Here is a 22850-nt window from a genome sequence, read left to right on the forward strand (position 1 = left end):
TAAAGACACCTGTAGGGTATTTGGCATAATCTAATACCTCTCTGGGAGTGTCAACTTTGCATAGTGAGATTATGAATTTAAAACATGCTGCTCTGTTGAGCTTTGATGCTGCAGATAATGCTGAAAAAATTATCTATGGCCTGAGGTTAATATTTCCATTTTAGTCAAACCTCAGGAATGGCATATATAGCTTGATCAGGCTAGCCCTTCTTGTCCTGGGAATACTTTCATTCCTGCCCATCGTGTTAAAGCTTGTCTCTAACTATATCAACATGTTGGCAGCCAAAGTACATGACTCAAAACTGAAAATGGATCCCCCAGACAGAGTTATTAATCTATCAGGCTGGCAAGGCAAGGATGGGTAAGATTCTGCACAGAGCCTTACCAACCTAAGACAGAAGTGCATTGTTTATGATAATGCATATTCCACTATGGTAAGGAAGGCTTTCTTGTCAGAATGACCTAAGAAAGGCTCAGTCTGGTTTTATGCAATAAAAAGGGGGAGATGTGGAGAGCTTTTGGGGCTGTCTGGCAGGAATCTGTCATTGGCCAAGGACAAGGAAATGGGCTCCTTGGCAGGAATCTGACATTGGGCTGGAACAAAGAAGTAATTTCAGGCAGAAATCTAAATCTTAAGCTAGAACAAAGAAGTAGGCTTCAGGCATGAAAATGACTTTGGACTAGGACAGGGAAGTATGCTCAAAGATTTTGATCATCCTGATAAGCCCTTAGAAATAGTGATCACAGGAGTGATCACGGGATTCTGTTTATTGTCCTGCATGATCTTTGATTATCTGGGTTTATTGTCTTCCTTGTTCCTAGACTAGTTTCATCTATCGTATTGCTAGTTCCTTAACCTAGAACTGACCTGAATACTTGCATGTAATTTAAACAGTATAAAGGCAAAAAGGAGGAGGAGAGATGGGATCGGGGATTAATGGGTGGGGGGAGTGGGGAAGGGGGATGGCATCTGAAATGTAAATAAATATCGAATAAAAAAAAGACAACAGGACTACTCAGTTCATGAGTCTATACTGACATTTTATTATATGAAGTTCACAGTTCACACTATGGTCTCATGCCTTATATCCTGTGAATTTTGAGAAAGATATGTCACATATCCACTTGTGCATCAAACAAATAAACCAAGTTTCCCTTCCCCCAAACTATTCCCATCTCTCCCTGTCTTTCAGCACCTCATCCTTTTACTGCCTCCCCAGTCCTACCTTTCCCAGACTATCACAGATGGAACCGTACACTATGTTGTTTCAGATTAGCTTTTTTCACACAGTAAAATCCCAGCCCTTGGGAGCAGAAGCAGGTGGATCTCTGCGTTCAAGGTCAGCTTGACCTACAGAATGAGTTCCAGGACAGCCAAGGCTTTACAGAGAAACCTGTCTTGAAAAACAAACACATTTAAGGTTCTTCTCTGTATGTGGCTTTCCATGACCTAGAGAAACTATATATTCAGAGTACCAATATTTTACATATATATACAGTCTAAGACTTGCCACATCCAACACATTTCTTATTTTCATTTTTGTGGTGAGAACATTCTGGTTTCTTCTCTAAAACAAATTCCAAGCCATCATTTTTACACTGGTTCTGGATAACTTACTCATGCTGAAGGTTAACACATTTTCCCATCCTGTGAGCTCTGACAACCACCCATCTGCTTTTGACCTGCCTCTTTTAGATTCCACATATAAGTAAACTTATGCAGTATTTGTTGGTAGCTGGCTTTTTTTTTCTCTTGACAGCATTTTGTTGAATCTTTAGGGGTTTCTGTATGTAAGGTTAAATCACCCTGTGTACCAATGTGTACTCGAGGTTGGCCCACAACTCAGGATCCTTCTAACTCAGCCTTCCAAGTGCTTGGATTATGTGTGTTAAACATTTATTGGTGTTTGTTGTGTGTTTTTCCCCTTCCCTTATCCCTTTGGTACCACTTGCTCAGGCCCAAAGGTTTGTTTGTTTGTTTATTTATGTAAGCACACCGTAGCTGTCTTCAGACACTCCGTAAGAGGGCATCAGATCTCATTACGGATGGTTGTGAGCTACCATGTGATTGCTGGGATTTGAACTCATGACCTCTTGGGATTGACTCATGACAATCAATGCTCTTAATAGCTGAGCATCTCACCTGCCCTTATTGGTGTGTTAATGCTGAGTATAACATATACCCCACTTGATTGGGATGCATTGCTATCCCACCAATATGCTGAATCCAGCTTGCAAGCATCTCACTTGGTATGGGAAGAAGATACATTTTTCAGGAAATTGTCATATTATTATAAAGGAACTGCCCTCCAGAAATGAGCCTCTGTTAGCCTCCCTGGGATTTATTTTCATGTTTCTATTTGGTTATTCTGTATGTATATGATGGTACTTCACAACTTTAGTTTCCAATTCTCTCAGGATATACGCTGAACATCTTTCAAAACATGTTACTTGCTGTGTGCATATACAGCAATATCTGTTCCAATCTTTTGCCTGTTTTGGTTTTGTTTGTTGTTTTTCGAGACAGGGTTTCTGTGTAGACCTTGCTGTCCTGGAACTCACTTCTTAGACCAGGCTGATCTCCAAACCGGAGATCTGCCTGCCTCCCTCCCCACCCCACCTTTGGATCAGAGATGACTCTGTGGGTTCAGGAGCTCGCCGCCTATTCTGATGATCTCAGTTGGAGCCTTGAGATCCACATGGTGGAAACACCTTTTGCCAAGTCATCTTCTGACCTCCACATGTGCACAATGGACATACATGTGTGTACACACAGAACACAGAGACATAAATGTGGAAAAGTTACAGTTAAGTAAGGTTTCCTGACCTAGTGTGTCTACCTCCACAGTGTCAGCATCGCAGGTGTGTGCCACCATACCCAGCTCTCCTTTCTTTTGTAGATGGATGCCCAGTTATCCCAGAACCATTTGTTGAAACGACTGTCTCTTCTCTATTGCTTTGCATCTTTTTTTTTGTTTTTTTTTGGTTTTTCGAGACAGGGTTTCTCTGTGTAGCCCTGGCTGTCCTGGAACTCACTCTGTAGACCAGGCTGGCCTCGAGCTCAGAAATCCGCCTGCCTCTGCCTCCCAAGTGCTGGGATCAAAGGCGTGCGCCACCACTGCCCGGCTGCTTTGCATCTTTTTAAAGGTCAGATGAGCACACTTGTGTGGCGACTTCTGACTTCTGTTCTGTTCCAGTGATCAGTTTGTCGACTGTTCCATACTAACACCATCATCGTGATTACTGTAGCTTTCTTTACAGGTGATGAAGTTAGGTCGTAGGAGTCCAGAAATAACCTGCTGGATTCTAATTTAGATTACATTAATCTACAGCTTAGAAAAACTGATATCACCACACCCTGCCATCCTACCATCATACATGAGACATCTCATCCCACCACTAACTCAGGTCTTTGACTTCTTTGCCGGTATCTTATGGTCCCATATGGACCATCTCCCAGTTGGATTCTACCTACATATTTCATTTTATAAACGAATGTAATTTAAGTGTATGGGTGATATGCTCCAAGACCTTCAGTGAGTTCTTGAAATTACAGATGATACTGGATACCTAGATGCTCCTCACTTACGACAGTTTAATTTATGACTCTAACTTCACAATATTACAACAACTATTCCATTCTTCATTTTCAGACAGCATTAAATCCCACTAGGCATTTGATACTTTATTGTAAACCAGGCTTCATGTTAGGTAATTTCCCCAACTGAAGGCTCATGTACGCATTCTGAGAAAGGCTACGGTAGGCCAGGGTAACCTATGATGATCAACTGGTTAAGAGTATTAAAAACATTTGCCTTACACTATTTTCAACTTATATTTTTGAGAATTTCCCCTGCATGTTATATCTGTGTACCGCAGACCTGAAATACCCACAGAGAACATCAGACTGCCTGGGACTGGAGTTACAAATGGTTGTGTGTCACCAACCAAGTGCTGAGAAATTGAACTGGGGTCCCTGGGAACAGAAGTGCTCTTAACCTCTGAGCTGTTTACTCCTTTTAATAGGAGTTAAGTTTGCTTACACTTGAAGACAGGAGGCATGATATGACAAGATTTCCTCTCAATGAGGGTACTCTCCTTTTTTGGTATGTGTGTAAAAAATTAATAAAATATATAGACTGAAAATCTGAGTTCTTTAAATTTGGCATAGAAATTTCACATCAAATTGTTTCTCTCCTGAGTTAGGAAAAGGAGTTACTAAGTATTCTTAGATAGAACATTCTGAATTTTATGGGATAATCCTAGTAGCACTAGTTTCTAAAATACTTAAGGGAATTTCTGTCCTCCCCAATTCTATTTTTTAACTTTTTTTCTGCCTAATTTCCTTTCCATAAGGAGTTTTAGTGTGAAGTTCTTTCCTGGAAGTTAGCAACAGGTTTTGCAGTGAACCTAACTGGGCTTCCTTGACACATACTGCAAACTCCTCAATTTGATCCACCACTCTCAAGCTGCTACTGTCTGCTCTAGTGCCACCTAGAGATGACTAATTTCTGCTGTAAACTTGTTACTTTTCGGTTTTGTTGCAATAAACGCTGTTATGAAACATGTCGTCATTTCAGAACTGCTACAAAGTAGGTTTTAAATGTAGGGGCAGGTAAAAATATAGGAAGCCACTTTTTTTTTTTTTTGGTGACTACTCTTTCCTCCAAGAATTCATCTGAGCCTTATCATGCATCATGGAGGCTGTTTCAGTGCAGTTTTGAAGCAAATGGCCACTCGTTAGGAAAACTCTGTAGAGTGTTCTAGAGGTCAAAAGGGCAAGAGTAGTGGGAAAGGCAGCAGCCAGGTGTACGAACAGTTTGGGCCTGTGGTATTTCTAGTGGTTTTCACATTTTCCTTGGTAGGCAGTAAAATTTCCACAAAATGACTTGGATATTTCTAACTTTTAAAAATTAAGAAATTGCGAATCCTCATTACATTCTGTTAAATGTAAATGATAACCAATGACACGGGCAGTAGGTTGGTAAGAGTAAGAGTTAGGAGTGTGATGGCTCCACCATGAGACTAGCTTATACCATTAATATCGCTCAGCTTTGGGGCTGGAGATGGCTCAGCCAGTAAGAGCATGGCCTGCTCTTGTGGATCAGGGTTTGATTCCAAACACCCACATGGTAGCTCACACCCATCTGTAACTCCGGTCCTAAGTGATCTGCTGTCCTCTTTTGGGTTAGTGCACACACAGTAAGGCCCCCCCACCCCCCACAGAGAGAGAGAGAGAGAGAGAGAGAGAGAGAGAGAGAGAGAGAGAGATTGATTGATTTAAAGCTCAGCTTCAACTTCTACCACAAGAAGCAAAGCATTCAGTAACACAGCTGGCACTTGATAACAGCAGATACACCAATTTCCAATAAGCAGGTAACTGTTGTACCTTCCGATTAAGTAAAAACACCTTTCATGTCTGTTAGGAAACAGGTTTATTCACAACAGATATCATGAAGTGTGCCTCAATATTGTGTTTCAGTTCTCATTTTCACCTACCTGGGTCCGGCCCGATTCCCTCACTGTAGAGAGCCGTGGAAAGCAGAGACAGCGCTGGCAATCCGATGCTCTCACAAGTTCTGTAATTTACTGTCTTTGTGTAAGGGGAAAGCGCGGGAAGTCACAGCCCTTCCCGGGGCATATAGGATTTTATGGGCAATTAACCAACCAGATATGTACACATCACTCCAGGGGGTATTTAACCAGGACCTACTCGGGGCTCGGGGCCTTTTCTCCCAGCCGGTTTCCACCAGCCAGCCTTTTTCCAGCGGGTCTTTCCTCTATAACATCGTAATAAAGATCTGCTGAAGAACTTTGGTGTCTATGTGATCTCGCTGGCGAGTGCACGCCACCAACACCTCACAAAATTATGACAAATGCTACAATGAACATGAAACTGCTTGTTTTTAAGAAAGAACCATGCAAAGTATTTTCTTCTTATCTGAGGCAGAATTAAGCGGAGGAGGGTGACAGGTATTTTAGGCATTTCTAGAACATCCACTCCAAAATACCCTAGGGATCCTTAGCTTCCAACTACTTTACTTTAGAAACAATAGTTACCATATTTGAATACTTTACACACTCACCAAAACACAGTTGGTTAGAGCTGCCAATCAAATTCACTGCCAATTTCTTAGTGTGTAACTGCAAAATATACCTGATTTCAGGTACTTTTTATCTCTAGCATTGGGTTCTCTAGAGTAACAGAATTTACATAATGAATCTCTTATGTATAGAAAGATGATTAATTAAAATGACTTACAGATAAGGTCCAGTTAACCCAACAGGAAGTCCGAGAATCCAGTAGTTGCACACTCCTCAAGCCTGGATGTCTTATCGGGTCTTCAGTGTACACTGGACTCTTGAAGAAGTAGGCTCTAATGTCAGTCAAAGAATGGATCTGCTAGCAAGGCAAGGGCAAGGAGGCAAGGGCAAGGAGGCAAAGAACAAAGCTTCCTTCTTCTATATCCGGAGAGAAGCTTCCAGCAGAATGTGCTGACCACTTTAGATTAAAAGGTGTATCTTCCTGCCTCAAGTTCCAGATTAAAGAAAGGCATCCTTTTCCCAACTCAAAATATCAGTTAAAGGTGTGCCTTCCTATCTCCATAAAATTCTTATTAGGAGGAGATATTCCTTCTTCAAAATAAAAGTCTCTCGAGTATGCCCTCCATTTTTACATTTTAGATACTCCCAGTTGTAGCCAAGCTGACAACCAAGAACGGCCATCACAAAGGCCATTGCATTGTTTGCCTGAACAACTGTTAATGTCTGGAAACAGTTTTCTCAGTTTCTATTAATTCTTCCTTCAACAGGATCAAGACAATCTTAAGGAGAGTAATTGTAAGAAAACAACGACTAGTAAACCATACAGATCAGGCCACTTTTTTTTGGAGTGGAGCCCCGCCTCCCCAGTCACTAACATCTCAGTTTCAGGTTCAACTCCTTGGAGACTTTTCCTGACCTGACAAACAAGCATGGCTCTTTAGACCAGTGACCTGTCCAGAAAACAGTAACACGGACTGAGGTGTTTTCTAATGGGGAGAAAGTATATACTTTAAATCATCTATAGTTTTTTGGGGGGCACTGCAGCATGATGTTGTGGTTTCTAAGTATACTGGGCCACATTCATAGCTATCCCAGGATATGTGCAGCACGCAAGGGCTTTGGATGGTCTCAGCTTTGGTTGGCCCCATGTAATAGCACCAGCCAGGAGCCAGTTGACTGTTGTGCTTTCTTCTATCTGGCCTCATCAGGGTACTGATCAGGTCAGAGCTGCTTCACAGCCAGTTCCACCTGGTGCTATTGGCTTTGACACTTGCCAACGAAGACAAGTGCTGCCTCTTTTTCATGCAGGCTCTGTGTCAGGGGAATGTGATTGCTTATTTTTCCTTGGGTGCTCCTAGAGTCAGTGTCTTAGGCTGCTGGATGTCACCATGGTGAAAACAAGCACAATAAACTAGAAGTGAATATTAAAATTACACACTTGTGTTTACCTCTCCTCTACACAAAAGTTCTAGGAGAGAAGAGACCTTGCTTTGTTCAGATCCATTTCCATTTTAAATCAGCATAATATCCTTTTACCACAAATAATGGCTAGCATTGCCTTTAAATGAGAAAGATCAATGTCTAGCTGCTGAGTAAATGTCAAGACACTAGGGCACTTCCATGTTGAGTCAGCTTCCAGAGGTGTGTGCTACTACTATAGGTTTGCATGAACACTGGCCTGATCTCAATCACAGATGGCAGAGGACGACGAGTCAGGATTTTTGGCTCTACTCTAGGCAGAACTCCACTAACAGCAACCCAGGACACCAGTCCACCTTGCCTTTGGTCAGGAAAGGTTAAATCAGGGGAAGTGATGTTCCAGAAGTGAACAAATACATTCTTAACATTATGATGATTATGGTTAAGAATTTTATTATCAAAATTATTACATCTCTTGTGAAAGTTCAAATGTTACAGCAAGGTGTAAACACTCCACTTGAGGAAGAAGCGGTGCTCCTTCTCTTCCAAGAGTCCCCCCTCCCCCCACCCTCCCCCCCCAGAGGTCTGGTCTTGACAGCACCCTGCCCACACAGAGTGGCTGGGGTCTCTGCACGTGCCAGGCAGGGTGAGGGCCGCCTGCCCGCTGGCCTCTCCCCTTGGCTTTTAGCCAATGGGAGAATGCAAACCCCAGCCCAAATGGAGAGACATTTACATACGTTTTATATAATATACAAAGAAACCGGCATCCCAGGCAACATGATTTCCACTCCCAATGCTCTCCCAGACTGATGGGTTTGTGGGGAAAACAACAAAAAGTATTATGCTGAGGGTTCAGCATTAAAAACAAATAAAACCAAAACAAATTCTCCCCTCATTTGAGCAAACACCTGATTTCAATTTTGAAAAGTGAAATTTTGTAACAGTCACACACAAAGAGAGAAGACTGTGCATATGATAGTTGTAGGTCAGGGTAGAAAAGAAGGAGATGAAAGATCTAGGGAATGGGAAAGAAAACAATTAGAGGTAAGGAGGGAGACTCACAGTATATCTTGTCCAAAAGAAGTACGGTCCACTGCAGCACCAGGGATCACACTGTCATACACTCACTACCCTACCATGGTTATAGCTGAATACAAAATTAGATAAATAAAAACACGCCAGGTATTACAGTAAACAAGTGAAAGAAACAAGCTGGCAACCATATGGAATTTAAAAAGATTGTGTACCCCACCTGGGCTGGCTTCAGGGCTCCTCCAGGGGTGTACAACAGGCACAATGCACTGATGGGGAGAAGCCAGTCTGCTCTTGTCTCTCATACAGAACAGTGTTAGGAGTATGGGTGACTTGTTAACTCTCACCTGCCCACTGTCATCAAGCATCCCCCATAGAAACGTGGGGCAGGCCCCACACACAATCACAGCCCTGTCGGTGCCACTCCACAACCCTATCTATCCCATTCTTACCCTGCAGTCATGAGTGCATGCTTTTCAGTCATGGAGGCCGTCCTGCTCTTAGGACAGCAACTCCTGATTAACTGGGAATAGGAAAATTAAAATTCAAAGGTTACCCAGACCACTGGATGCTTCCTAAACTGGCCTGCCTCACTTCTCTACTTAGGTCACAGGGCTGTCACTAAGCTGTGAAACACCTTGGAAGGAGGAGTGGACGGTAACAGCTGGAGCCCAGTCCATCCCAAATCTGCTCCCAAATACCCAGGAGCTCCTCCTCTCAGAAGCCAGGCAAGCCTCGGTCAGAGCAGGCACCCAGCATTCCTTGCCCTGCCCATTTCCATTTCCTGGTGGCTTTAAGACAAAGGCAGGGAGCACTCCAGGTAGATACACCTAGACCATGTGTCTGCTTTAGGAATGGTTGTCTCACAGCCAACATTTACATACCTACCTTTTTTTTTTCCTTAAGTGCATAAAACCCTAACACTACTCAGATGGCTTGGGGCTTTAAGATTGGCTCTTTCCACTTTTTTCTTTTGAAAAGAAAAAAAATTTTTTTTTTTTTATTGAAAAAGATGTCCTTACTGCACAAGTGACTACAGGCTACAGGCAAGGATGGGAGACATAGGCTTCAACACAAGTCATTGCACTTAGAACCGTTACTAACTGAAACACCATTTGCTTGTTAACAATGTACCCTTAACAGCAGGGAGAAACTTCTTTATAGTCTCTGCTTCAGACAAGATTTACATCTTTCTCCAAGGCCAGAGGCCAGTCATGACCACAAGTCTCATTTCTTGCTGACCAGACCCATTCCTCTGGCACCTTGTACCCCTCTTCCCCAGCCACATGCTCGGCCTTGATTCCAGAGGCAGCTGGAAGGAAGCAGCTATGGGCTCATTAAGTTCAGTTTGCCCATATCCAGAAGCCCTAGGAAAGTCCTGTCTGAGTCTTGACTCCTGACCCTTGCAGCGGCTGGAGTCGGTACTGGTGCACACCCCCACTCCCACGATGTGGGTAGTGCTGTGAATTGGAAACCGCAGATACCCTGGAGGCCTGGTAGGCAGCTGACTGCCCAGCATTGGGCAGACTGATAGTCCGTAAGTCTGATGGCAATGACGACCTAGAGTTCTGAGGAAAGGAGGTGGAACTCAGAGTTCCTGTGCTGGACTGAGAAACCGAGTCTGAGGTCGGTGAGTCTGAGGGGCCCTGTGGGGTAGGGCTAGCAGCACTCGAAGAACAGCTCCTCCTTGGAAGATTGCTGCCAGTACTGTTTCCAGAATGCGGCTGGCTGCTGTAATACCCTGGAGTCCCCGTAAATGGGGCCAACGAGTCTGTAGACACAGGGTGGGCAGGGCTGGGGTAGGACGTGGAAGAGAGGGATGATTCTGAAGAACCATGAGAGGGAGGGTTTCCAGGTCTCAGTGCAGTAGTTCGATAACTGTATCCTGGAGATTGGGTGGGATGTCCTCTAAAGGGGGACGAACTCTGCTGAAGGAGGCTTTGTGATTCTGTCCGTGGACTGTCACACTGCAGGAGCTTAAAAGAGTTGGGAGGAAAGGATATGGAAGTTGACTCAGTCCCTTCGATAACTTGAAGTGCTTGTAACATTCCACTTTTATTCTGCACATTAAAAAGGGTTTGTGAGGACTGGAGAGACGGCTCAGCGGTTAAGAGCACTGACTGCTCTTCCAGAGGTCCTGAGTTCAATTCCCAGCAACCACATGGTGGCTCACAACCATCCATAAAGAGATTGGATGCCCTCTTCTGGTGTGTCCGAAGACAGCTACAGTGTACGCATAATAAAATAAATAAATAAATCTTAAAAAAAAAAAAGGCTATGTGAATACGCATGCATGCAAGTATGTGCTGTAACAATACTGTGGAGGACAGAGGATGACCAGTAGGAACCCATTCTTTCCTTCTACTGTGTGAGGTCTAGGATTAAACTTAGGTCATCAGGCTTGATAACAACTAACTGCCTTTACCCACTGAGCCATCTCATTAGACTGCTCCTTCCCCCAGAACATTTGAAAGGCAATCAAATGCCAAGTCTCTGATTAACTCATTTGCTTTACTGAGATCCCTGAGGTAAGCAGATGACTTGTTTACAGGGGCTACACTACACACACAGACACTAAGCAGCTGACAGTATATCATGACTAGGAACACAACATCGAAACTCCATAGGTACTTCTCTCTCTAGAGTCCAGAAGTCTCTTGACTTACCTGGTAGCTATATCTGGAAGGGCTGTAAACAGTTGCTCCTTTAGAGAGTGCTGAGCTCAATGGCTCTGGGCCTTCTCCATCTGCAGGGTCTGGAAGGCATAATAAGAATCAACTTGGCTTCTTAGAATACATAGGAAATATGTATCATTCAGTCAAATCATCAATACATGCTGATCTCTGTGAAAAAAATGAGCGCAGCATGCCAGAAGGGCAAAGTGAGTGGTTAATTATGCGCTAAATTTTAAATGCCTCATCTTATTCTTGTCTCCTCCTTTCTCTTCATCCTTCATCAAGTGGAGCTCCGGAACATTGGAGATGAGAGTTACAGAAAAGTATCCCTTGGGAAGAGAGCAGACAGAGAGCAAGCAATGCTAGATCTCATGTACACTGTAGCTCAAAGAGTAAGACTGAACTGGAAGCTAGCATAAAGCAGAACCCAAGGATGTCAGAAACTGGCTCAATTTACTCCAATATTTGCTGTGAACTGCAGACCCTGGCTCACCTGACTCTTTCTCTGTGACGTTACTCTCCCACGTGGGAGAAGGCTCTCCCTTCTGGGCAACTCTCACACTGCTTCGAAGAACCTTAGGGATGCTACCTCCTTCTCGGAGTCGTTCAACTGATGTAGGAACCATCCTGCAAAGGCACCAGAGTATAAATTTAAGCCACAGAAATTAAGGGCCAAGAGTCTAAAACAAATAACCATGATAAAGATGGTGTAGTACAGACTCTTAAACCATCCTCGTATTATTTTCTTCAGGACCTACTGAAAACAAGGCATTTCCTCTGCCTCAAACTATGTAATGTGTATAAGTAGTAGCAGTGAGAAAGCAATCTGGAAAAAGTAGATTAAAGATATTAGCTTCTTTTAAACCATTTGAATGTGAAATTTCCTTCTCTGAAACCGTTATTATTGACATATACACCATAATTTAATATAGGATTCTTAGAGATTAATGAATATAATACTTTGAGATCTGTATCTTCTTCTCCAGGCTCATTTCAAGATCCCATGCTCGAGGATCCCTGGAGCTTACTGGCCAGAGACTCTGGATTAAGCAGTGATCTCCAGGCTCAGTGAGAGATTCTTTCTCATAAAATAAGGTGGTCTTCAGTTTCCAAATGTAGATACCCCACCTCTGAAAAGAGTGCTGTACCCCAGCTGTGATGCGTATTTATAATCCTAGCACCTACTCCGATTATGATAAGCGGAGGCACGTGGATCAGTGAGTTCAAGGCTAGTCTGCACTACAGAGACCTTGCTTCAAAAAATTGCAAAAGAAAAAAAAACAAAACAAAACTATTTCATTCAATACTAAGAACTTATCATTAATATTACTCATTTTTATGTCTTCTAAACTAGACATGTATGTATGTATGTATGTATGTATGTATGTATGTATTTTACTTATATAAGTACCCTGTAACTGCCTTCAGACAAACCAGACAGAAGAGGGCACCAGACCCCATTACAGATAGTTGTGAGCCATCATGTGGTTGCTGGGATTTGAATCCTGCTCCTCTGGAAGAACAGTCAGACACTTAACCACTGAGCCATTTCTACAGCCCCTAACCTAGACAGTTCTTTTCAGAGGATCTTGCTGTTCTGCATATGCTAGTAGCATGGGACACAGTTCCTTTTGAATTAGAGAAACCTAGATTCAGCAAGATGGCTCAGTAGGTAAAGGTCAAGCCAAGTCTGAAGATCTGAGTTCAATCTCCAGAATCAGCATAGTAGTAGGGAGAACTGATTCCTTCAAGTGTTCTCTGACCTCCATATGCATGTATGAGTGATCAAGAGTGCATATACAAATGCATGAGCGCGAGCGCGCACACACCCACCCACACCCCAAAGGGGGTTGGGAAGAAGGGAGCAATTTGGCTGGACTGTTTACTTACCTCTTATCTAAATAAAACAGTGTATCCCAAAATCTCACTGTCCAGTGAGTCTCTGAAGGGTGAGGATGTGGCTTACACTAACTAGCTGAACAGGACAGATGAGAAATTGACTGTTTCAGATAAGTGCTCCAAAAATTTTAGTTAAAACTGGAAATGAATGTATAACTTCCTACCTGAATTTAATTATAAAGCTAATTAAAGATAAACTTACCACCTACTGCTGATGTTTTCTTGAGGTCTGCAGTGAGAGGAAGAAGTGCCCCTGGAATCTGATGGGCTTACCGCCTCCAAATGTGATGTAGAGGAATGAGACGGGGAAAATTTTTTGTGAGGGGATGAGGGGGTTCGGGCTGAGGATCCCTGCACACCATTGCCACCGGTGTCAGAAACAGAGTTACTGCTGCCTTGCCCAGCTCCTGAAGACTTGCTTTTGCTCTGTGAAGAGTCATTTCCCCCACCAGAATTCTCCTTAGCTTCTTGTTTCCTTTTGCGGTACTCTAGCAAGGATACCTAGATATGAAAAAGAAACAGTGTCATTAGTGAGTGGCTTACTACCAAAAGAAAAGACGGGAGTCCTGGGTAAAGCAGTAGCAAGACATGCAAGCAAAGCAGACATCAACTATGATAACCTTTATTGTATTTTAAAACTATGTCTGCACATGCTAAATGCAGGTGAAGCTACAGGCAGTTGTGAGCCATCTGCCGTGGGTGCTGGGAACTGAACTCTGATCCTCGGGACCAGCAGTACGTGCTCCTAGTCACTGAGGGATCTGTCTAGACTCTACGTAATGATCTTTTTCAGGTATAAAGGAGATCTGAGCAGGGCTACAGACTCAAGCCAGTCAGAACTGATGAGGACTAAAGAATATTCTCAATGTCATTTCAAACAATGGTGTTCAAATAGACTATAACCTCTTGAGAACTTGTGAGATTACTATCACCTTGGTAACCTACTATCAGTTATGTCCAACAATGGGGGCATCTGTAAGAAGTAGGGCAGAAAGATAGAATGCTTTTGTATCCTGGAAAAAAAGCTCTTCATTCCTTAGGAACACTCACTCCATTAAAAACAAACAAAATTAACCCACAATAAATAAGATGTCAACAAGAAAAAGCCAGTATTTCGGGGTTCTTCATAACATTCAAATTTTGAAGATACACAACGGGATTTCAGACTATCTCTATTACATATAAGGGAATAGAGGTATTAAAGAACTAAAGTAAGAAGAAATGATTTTGTTTATATATTTCAGCAACCTGTCTGTAACCTGGAAACATTTTCCCAATCCTCAAATCACCTTCTAATATTTACTCATTTTTCCCCCCTGCTATCACGAGAAACCCTTTTCCTATCCATTCACTACTGTATTAGATTGCTTATAAATCTACTGTAGAATCTTGTTTTTTGGTTAATTTATAAGTTAAATTATTCATTCATTTTTGTGAGATAGGATCTTTGCAGCTCAGGCAGGCATTGGACTTAGGCTTCCTATCTCAGTCTCCCAGGTCTTGATATCACAGGTATATATCACATATACGCTTTAGCTTTAATTATAGTTTAACTAAAAGATAAAACAAAACCCCACTTACTGTGTGTCTTTGGGATCAAACTCAAGATTTGTCAGGCTTGGCAGTAAGTGTGTTTAGACTTGAAATACTATTTTATTTACCTGCATGTATGTGCTTTCAGAGGGAAGAAGGGGACGTGGGCTGTCTTAGAGCTGGAATTATTGGTGTGTATGAGCTGCTGTATGTAGGTGTTAGGTCCTCTGACAGGGCAATAAGTGCTTTTACATGCAGATCTACCATTTCTCCAGTCATCCAGTTCTTAGCTTTTTATTGTTAACATTTAGTTAAAAAATCTGGCATATCACAGGTGCCCAAATATTTTAGAAATATTTCTGAAACAAATTCTAACTTCAATTACCTGTATATTTAACAAATGAAACCAGAAATGCAAAGATATTTGTCATGTTATGTAATTTCAAAGTCAGAAGCTCATGTAAGGCTTTGAGACTCCATTATCACCCCTACTGTGTGCTAGTGTTTCCTTTTCCTATCCAAACTGCTCTTAATTTTGTGCCTAAGTGTGAAATATCACAAAAATAACAGTAAAAATAATTTTGTGTGTGCATTTTTACATATAATCTTGGAGAGAAGTTAATAAACTTGGATAAGGAACATTATAATTGAAATAAAGTCACAAGCCTCTATTTCAATGAGGATATAACTAGTTTCTCTGTGAAACTGTCATATACAGTATACTCAGCCTTGTTAATCCCTAACAATAAATTCATCCAAGTCACTTTGACAACCCAAAACATTACCAAAACAGTATTTAAGCAGGGGGAGGGAGAAAACAGCTGTTAGGTTTTGTGATTTATAGAAAAGGCATTACTTATAGTCCTCAGGCTCTCTAAGCTCTCTAAGGTCTGATCTACCTCTCCAAACCTGCTTCCTGGTTCTCCCTGGCATTATAACTGCAGTCAACTATCAGAACCCATCTGCATCCCAGTGCAGTGTCACAGACGGGACTGTACAGTAACATCTTCCTCTAGGTTTGTTGGCTGATTCCCACTCATTGTTTGAAATGTGGGTTAGCCTGCTACCTCTCAATTTCTACCCCTCAAACAAGCTAAATAAAAGACTTCTTGTTCATTCTTTAACTTGTACTCTGCTAAGAAGTGAACGACTCCTTTGGAACAACTACAACCACTAATTTATTAACGCTGTTTTCTAGTAAGGCACTATTAGTGCAGACTCTAGGAGGCAATCTAATTTAGCATATAATATTAACAATTAGATTATGTAATCTGGAATTAGAATCAGGATAGTGCTCTTGCTCCTTTATTTGTTGTTGTTTAACAAGTTAACTAGCTTAAGTTTTCTCATGTTAGGAAATTCCCTAATTATACAACCACTCTGACTACAAAATGAATTACTGAAACAAAACACGGTCTTTATGTGGCTTGGGTTGGCATGCAACCATGAAGGCCAGAGAGGGCATCAGATCCCCTGGCGCTGGAGTTACAAGCATTGGTAACACTTCAAGCACTGGCAACTTAACTTGAGTCTTTTGGAAGAACAGTATATGCTCTTAACTGCTGACCCACCTCTTTAGCCTCTGGCATAGAACTTCTCAATTCTCCTGTCTCAACCTCATGAATGGGTGCTGGGATTACAAATGAGAAAAACTACATCTGTCTGAGAAAACACACCTGAAGGTCTTAAAGCTATTTCTCAAACTGAATTCTATGAGTAAAACAGCTTTCAGTATTCTTCCAGTGTGCTAGCCTTTTTTTGCATATATCAGTTATGTAAAATTTGCTGCGTTTAAAAAGCCTGGCATGGCTTTAGCTTTCTAATCCCACTTCAATTTCCAGAATGCTAGGCTCATAGACATAGACCACTAGGCCAGGCTGGATATCTCCTTTATGTGTATTTTGGAAGCTAGAGACAGAGGCCTTACTACTCATGCTACACAAGTATTCTTTCACTGACTACACTTCAGTCCTGCTGGTTATTCACAACACTTGCCAGTTATACTAACAGAGTCTACTCAATTGATAAAGGCTGTGGCTGCCAAGACCGACAACTTGATTTCAATACCAGGACACACATGGTGGAAGCAAAGAACTGATTCCCACAAGTAATCTTCTGACTTCTATATATGTGCCTTTGGCATGTTCATGCCCCCCACTGCCATAAACCAAAGAAGTAAATAAAATTAAATAAAAGAACTAATTTTCAAAACTCATAGCAAAGAGTAGGACAAGTGTTATGCACTGGCGCGCTTAGAAAGATGCGACTAATATTCTTTATAAGAGTAACATGAATACTTACCTTTTTCCTTTGTGGTGGGTTCTGAGGAGCAGATGGGACTCCTTCACAGGCCCTTTCACCACCAGGTGACATGGATCCCCGAGAGAGGTCTTTCATAAAGCCATGTTCATATCTGCTGGAAAAGCCTTCTGCAGGGGAACAATATCCTCCATCTAAATGTAAAGGCTTCCTGTCCCCCACCAAGGGAGACCCTCTATACAATCCATCTGCTCGAGGCATAGCATTCAAAGGGGAGTAGGCGTACATCAAATTGAACTCTGTCCTAAACGCCTGGTCTGAGTTTCTCAGCAAGGTCTGAGGACCATCTCCACTCCTGCTTGGGAAGCCAGCCTCAGAGGTGGGAGCAACAGAGGGATGAGAAGCCAGGTCAGGATGACTGCAGTTGAGCAGGGAGGGCCTATCAGCGCAGCTGTGAGTGCTGGAGTCTGGGTATCCCACTTTTGTCAAATCTAGGTCTTTTCGGTGACAAAGCTGAAAGAATAAAGATTAACAGAGATATGGGAAATGGTAGAAAAGAAAAATTCAAAGGGCAAAAAGGGAGGCATTAGACAATTGTGCAAACATGACTACTCTGTCTGCTCAGCCTTCATGAAGCTACCAGTCATCTGACAGCATACTTGGGGGCTGGCACTGTAGCCAGGGGCATAGCTGAGCCCCAGGCGGACACACTATAGAAAGGTCTTAAGTTGCTGGCTTGTGATGTTGTACATTATTAAGTTAGTATCCATGGAAGGTTTAAGGGAAGGTGGAGAAAAGCAGGAGGTAGCTGAAAAGTCAAGCACGGTAAATTACCCGTAGGACAGTAGCATTAAAGGTTGTAACTAACCAATTCCTTTCACTTGTACCTTGAATTATGTTTCTCATGCAACTTTCTATCTGTTTAATTCTTTGTGTCCTCTGCTGTCTATCAACCTATCAAAGAACTGTTAAAGCCTATCACTGAAAAACATGGTACAGGCTGAAATGCACCAGTGATAAAACCCATCTACTACTGCTTATCTGTATCGCTTAACACCAAGATTTCCTCTCCTAGACAGATCAACTGCCTAAAAAGACAGTACCAGAAATCCAAGAACAATGTCAAGTATCAAAGCCTTTCTATATTGAATCTTTAGCAACCAAGGACAGAACAGATAATCTATACTTTTCCAACAAGATGGACTCAACACCCAGGAAATCAACAGTAAACTAGTGGAATACAATCTTTTCAGTTTCGTGATTATCTATATAGACTTTCCTACTGACTGAGAATTTGGTGATTAGTCAGGGAGTAGGGTCCTAATTATTCTAGAAAGTGAGAATAAAAGTCAGTTAATTTCTAAAAGGTAGAGAGATTATAATTTTCTCTTTAACAGGAAAAAAAGCTCCATGTAGATTTATATGATTAATAATTAATTAAATTTGTCTAAAGCTTGTAACAAAAGCTAAACTAAAATCTCGATTTTGGATCTTTAGGGTAGGAGGGTTTCCAAGAAAAGTACTGAAATTGATTTCCTAAGAGGTATCAATCACTGTACAGAAACTGTATCCCAGCCTCTGTAGAAGAGAAGGTTTGTAACCTAGAGTGTGGGCTAAGCTTCCTTACATATTTACACCCAACAAGGCACTCCAGAGGAAATGAAGGAAAGCCAAAAAAGTTGGATTCCCTAAAGGAAACTGCTCATCTATCACCCAAAGCCCAAACATCTGGTCATCGAGAGCTGTCAGTTAAACCCCAATCACACATAGTGCTGGCATGACACTGAGACAGTGCTGACCAACTCCAGTTTCCTTGGTAACAGGCAGACGTTATTCATTACGTCCTCTAACAATACTCTCACGCACACAGATTCTACATTCTTTGAAGATTCTCTTCTTTAATCAAACTCTTCAGCCAACCCTTCCCCCAAATGACAACAACAAAAGCAACCCCACATCATATACACAGCTACTCATTTTCCCATGGTCCTTTGCAGTCAGTTTTACATACGATTCACTCTGCTTACTGTGAATGAGAGGCCACCCTCCAGCCCAGCCCCCCAAATATTCAAGACGGCCCTCATGCACTCACTCTTAGCCTGCATGTATGATTGAGATGGTATGGTAAGTATCTTAGGTAACAGGGACTTAGGCCTATGTACAGGGGAACCCTCAGGGAAGGATATGTTCTAGAGGAGGGAAAAGAATCTTGTTATTTATCTTCTTTGAGTCTAGAAGCAAAACAGAAAGAAAAGGTAAGCATTTTGGGAGGGGGTTGGGGGTGAGGGTGGTTAAGAATGCATAGGGTAAATATTTAACTGCACAACTCATTTCCACAGACAAAGTGGCTAGCTAAATGCTTCCTGGTGTCTTGGAAAGGACAAAGAATACTGTTTATGATGTTTCATAATGTAAGTGAACACCTTAGGTGAATCATTTTTAGCAGGCATGACAAGGACTCAGGGTACCAGGCCCTGGGGTAAGGGGAGGGTTCTCAATATACAGACTATCAACAACTGTGGCCCAGAAGGCAGACATGGGCTATGCCATGATAGGATTTATGGAGCTGTTTCAGCAAAACAAGGTGGATAGTAATGATCTATAATGGGGAGGGTGCTGGGTGCATAAAGCAGAGGGCTTTGTTTTCCTTCTTCTAGATTGTTTCCCCTCATTCTCTGCAACTGTGTACCTCATCCCCTCAGTTCTAGATATGAACACGTGCTTCCTATTCAAAGTTTTTTCTTCTATTTGAAGCTGGTTTCACTTTGACACTTTCTGATATTTCACTGTCACTTGTTTTTTTAAAATTTTTTTTTTAAAAAAAGATATTATTTTTACTTTAGGTGTATAAGTGCTTTGCCTGCCTGTATGCCTGTCACCACATGCACACAATGCCAGGAAATGTCAGAAGAGGGCATTAAATCCCCAGAGACTGGAGTAACAGACAGCTGTGAGGAACCATGTGGGTGTTCTGGGAATTAAACACTGGGTTCTCTGGAAGAACAGCCAGTGCTCTTAACCACAGTCATCACTCTAGCCTGCGTTTTAATTATTTATTTAACTTTTAACAGAATAGTTTATTTCAACATTTTTTTCTTCCATATAATTTTATGTTTAAAGAACAATGTGGAAATAAATTTTGTATTACATCATCTTTCAATATATTCTTTCCTTTTAAAAGACAGAGTCTTGTTAATGTAGCTGAGGGAGGCTCAAACTTTTGATGTATTCACACTGCAGGGGTTTATTTTATATATGTATGGCTAAAGTGCCCAACTATCTGCTGTAGTTTTTTGATGAAAAAAGGTTTGCAAACCAACATTTCTGTACTCAAAATCAAGAAAAACCACTGCTATCAGAGTGATGGTGAGACTGGTGAGATGGTGAAGGTGTTCTTATAATGAGAATGGTGACACTGCATTATTAAATTAGTACTTTATAATCACACAATTTTTTTGCTATTTAACATATTTCTTTCCTTCTTGATACTCTTAAAAATTATCTTATTTTTCCATTTTTATTTTACGTATGTATGGGTGTTATACCTGCATATGTGTCTGTGTACCATGTGGCTGGTACCTATAGAAGCTAGAAGAGGGCATCAGATCCCTGGAACTGGGGTTAGAGGGTTATGAACCACCATGTGGGTGCTGGGAATCAATGCCCAGTCCTTGGCAAGAGCACCAAGTAGTCTTAGCCATTTTCTAGCCCCTAAAATATTTCAACTTCCTTCAAAAAAATCATGCACGAATGTGTCTGTGCATATGTGTGTGCAGGTGCCTGAGGGAGTTTCATCTCTTAGAGGGAGAGTTATACGTAGTTGTGACCAACCCAACTTGGGTGCTGGCTATGGAACTCTGGTCCTCTGCAATAGTAGTACAAACTCTTGACTGCTAAGCTATCTTTAGTCCCTTGTTTTAATGTTTAAAAATCACATTTATTTTATGTCTATGTGAGGAAGTCACTTATGAAGTTGGTCTTCTACCATGTGGGTTGCAGGGACTGAATTCAGGAAGTCGGGCTTGGCAGGAAGTTCCTTAACTGCTGAGCTAGCCTGCTTCCTGGTATTTTAACATTATGCTTAGACTGAGATACACTAAAACCTAGGTTCTCTATCTTAAATAGTGGTGGCGCATGCCTTTAATCCCAGCACTTGGGAGGCAGAGGCAGTCAGATTTCTGAGGTCAAGCCAGCCTGGTCTACAGAGTGAGTTCCAGGACAGCCAGAACTACACAGAGAAACCCTGTCTCGAAAAACCAAAACCAAAACCAAATATAAATATAAATTTCATTTACATGCTATTTTATAGTTATTAAAATGCAACAAGGGTAAGAAACATATAAAATTATTTAGAAAGACTTCTTATTTTTGTAATTTCAAATTAATAATGAAACATGCCATGGAAAGGTTCTATAACTGATTGCACAAAGGGACAACTTCTCCTTTGGATTTCTTACCATGAAATTCTAATTGCTAACCAAAAGTTAACTGTTATGTTAAGTAGATTAAGTTAGAAAGGTCTGAATTCTTCTTTAATAACCAATAAAAAAGAAGAACACAGAAATATGATAATTTACCTGGAAAAAAACAAATGTAACCTGGATGACATTTTTTCCACTTAAAGGTTTGCTCTACAGTAAGTTAATACCGGATTGTGTTAGAAGTAGAGCAGCACACTGATCTGCCTTTAGAACCTAGGTGTTGTTAATCCTTAACACAGTCATAAAGAGTTAAGAGAAGTGTGATCTGTTAAGATATTCAACTTCATCAATACAACATCCAGAGAAGTCAGTCTTCTCCTAACAAATATCCATTTAACTAAAGCAACATGAAAATGAGTTTTAAAAACACACGGATTATATTCATACCTGCCACTCAAACTTATTTAAAGTGACTGAATATAACAATTTTAGAAACAGCTAATACATTTATTTCTAATGTAATTCAACCATTAATGTGTGTTAACAGCCTCTAATCTACCTTAGTCCTAATACATTATAACAAACAGGGAGGAAAAAAAAATCAAAACAAACAGAAACAATAACAGCAGCAGCACCACCACCCTTAGAAACCCAATGTTTCTAAGTCTCTGTTTCCCTGAGGCCACAGTAAAGCTACCAAAGAACCTGGGAAAGAAACTTTACAATTAAGAGGTCTAGACACACAGATGTGAGCTTACTTTGTACTCTGAGATCCCAGGGTCGTGAAACTAACTGGTACCACAAGCACTCAAACACCTCTTTTGACCAACACAGATAAAGGTCTTGTATGCATATTCCCTAAAATGCGATTGAAGGACTGAATGTGAAAAGAAAGCAGATGGGACCATGGCAGCACTGCTACTATTCTGGCAGAACAGGGGCTGCCAAGACAAGAGGTTTCCAGCTACCAGCCCACAGTGACCCTAAGTTAATGATTTCCATAGATGAAGGAAGACAGTTAAAAACACCTGAAATTATATTGTATTTGAAATGAAAAGGTATGAACAATGATTTTCATATCAATCACCTCAAACTGCAGAGGAGTGTTGGAACGACTAGCAGTAGTAAGAGATGTAATTGGTGAGAACATGAGGCTGTATCCATTTCGACACTCCTCTTCTCCTGGGTGAGTCTGGCCAGGTGCGGTCAGCTGAGGACTCTTTGAGCCTGAGGTGGGTAGGGGTGGTGTAACTGGAGACAGAGGCCGAAGCAACTTGGTGATATTCTGCTCCATCAGATAGCGCGACTTCCATTTCTTTAATGGGCTCAGTAAGTCTGTGAAACACAAAGCTTGGATGAGAGATGAATCGTATCTTATTGGAAGGCTAGGTAGTAAAGGCACTAACCTCTAACCTGCAATGGATCCTATGCCTCATCCTATCAAATAACTTCCCCAATTAAGCCAAAAGCCTAAACATACTTCTTTTTTGGGGGACGTGGGGGTTTCGAGACAGGGTTTTGCTGTGTAGCCCTGGCTGTCCTGTAACTTGCTTTGTAGATCAGACTG

At 41.6% G+C, this 22850-nt stretch overlaps 1 protein-coding gene across 7 annotated transcripts in view; it reads right to left on the reverse strand.

Annotated features, from left to right (window-relative positions):
• Positions 1 to 7894: 7894 nt before the first annotated feature.
• Setd5 (SET domain containing 5) overlaps positions 7895 to 22850 on the reverse strand; it is a 77804-nt gene continuing 62848 nt past the window's right edge. For 4 of the 7 annotated variants that reach the window (XM_028788608.1, XM_028788604.1, XM_028788609.1 and 1 more), the window contains 6 exons: positions 22371 to 22618; positions 16905 to 17375; positions 13273 to 13571; positions 11665 to 11798; positions 11163 to 11251; positions 8584 to 10472 (listed from right to left, as the gene is read on the reverse strand). In XM_028788608.1, the coding sequence (XP_028644441.1) occupies positions 9864 to 10472; positions 11163 to 11251; positions 11665 to 11798; positions 13273 to 13571; positions 16905 to 17375; positions 22371 to 22618 (1850 nt within the window). In that variant the 3' untranslated portion in view covers positions 8584 to 9863. Of the gene's footprint in view, positions 10473 to 11162; positions 11252 to 11664; positions 11799 to 13272; positions 13572 to 16904; positions 17376 to 22370; positions 22619 to 22850 lie in introns of all 7 variants that reach the window. The other 3 variants (XM_028788606.1, XM_028788607.1, XM_028788605.1) reach the window with 1 other exon arrangement.

The sequence above is a fragment of the Grammomys surdaster genome, unplaced genomic scaffold (assembly GCF_004785775.1).
Source record: "Grammomys surdaster isolate TR1022 unplaced genomic scaffold, NIH_TR_1.0 125756, whole genome shotgun sequence".
In the NCBI taxonomy this organism is placed as follows: domain Eukaryota; kingdom Metazoa; phylum Chordata; class Mammalia; order Rodentia; family Muridae; genus Grammomys; species Grammomys surdaster.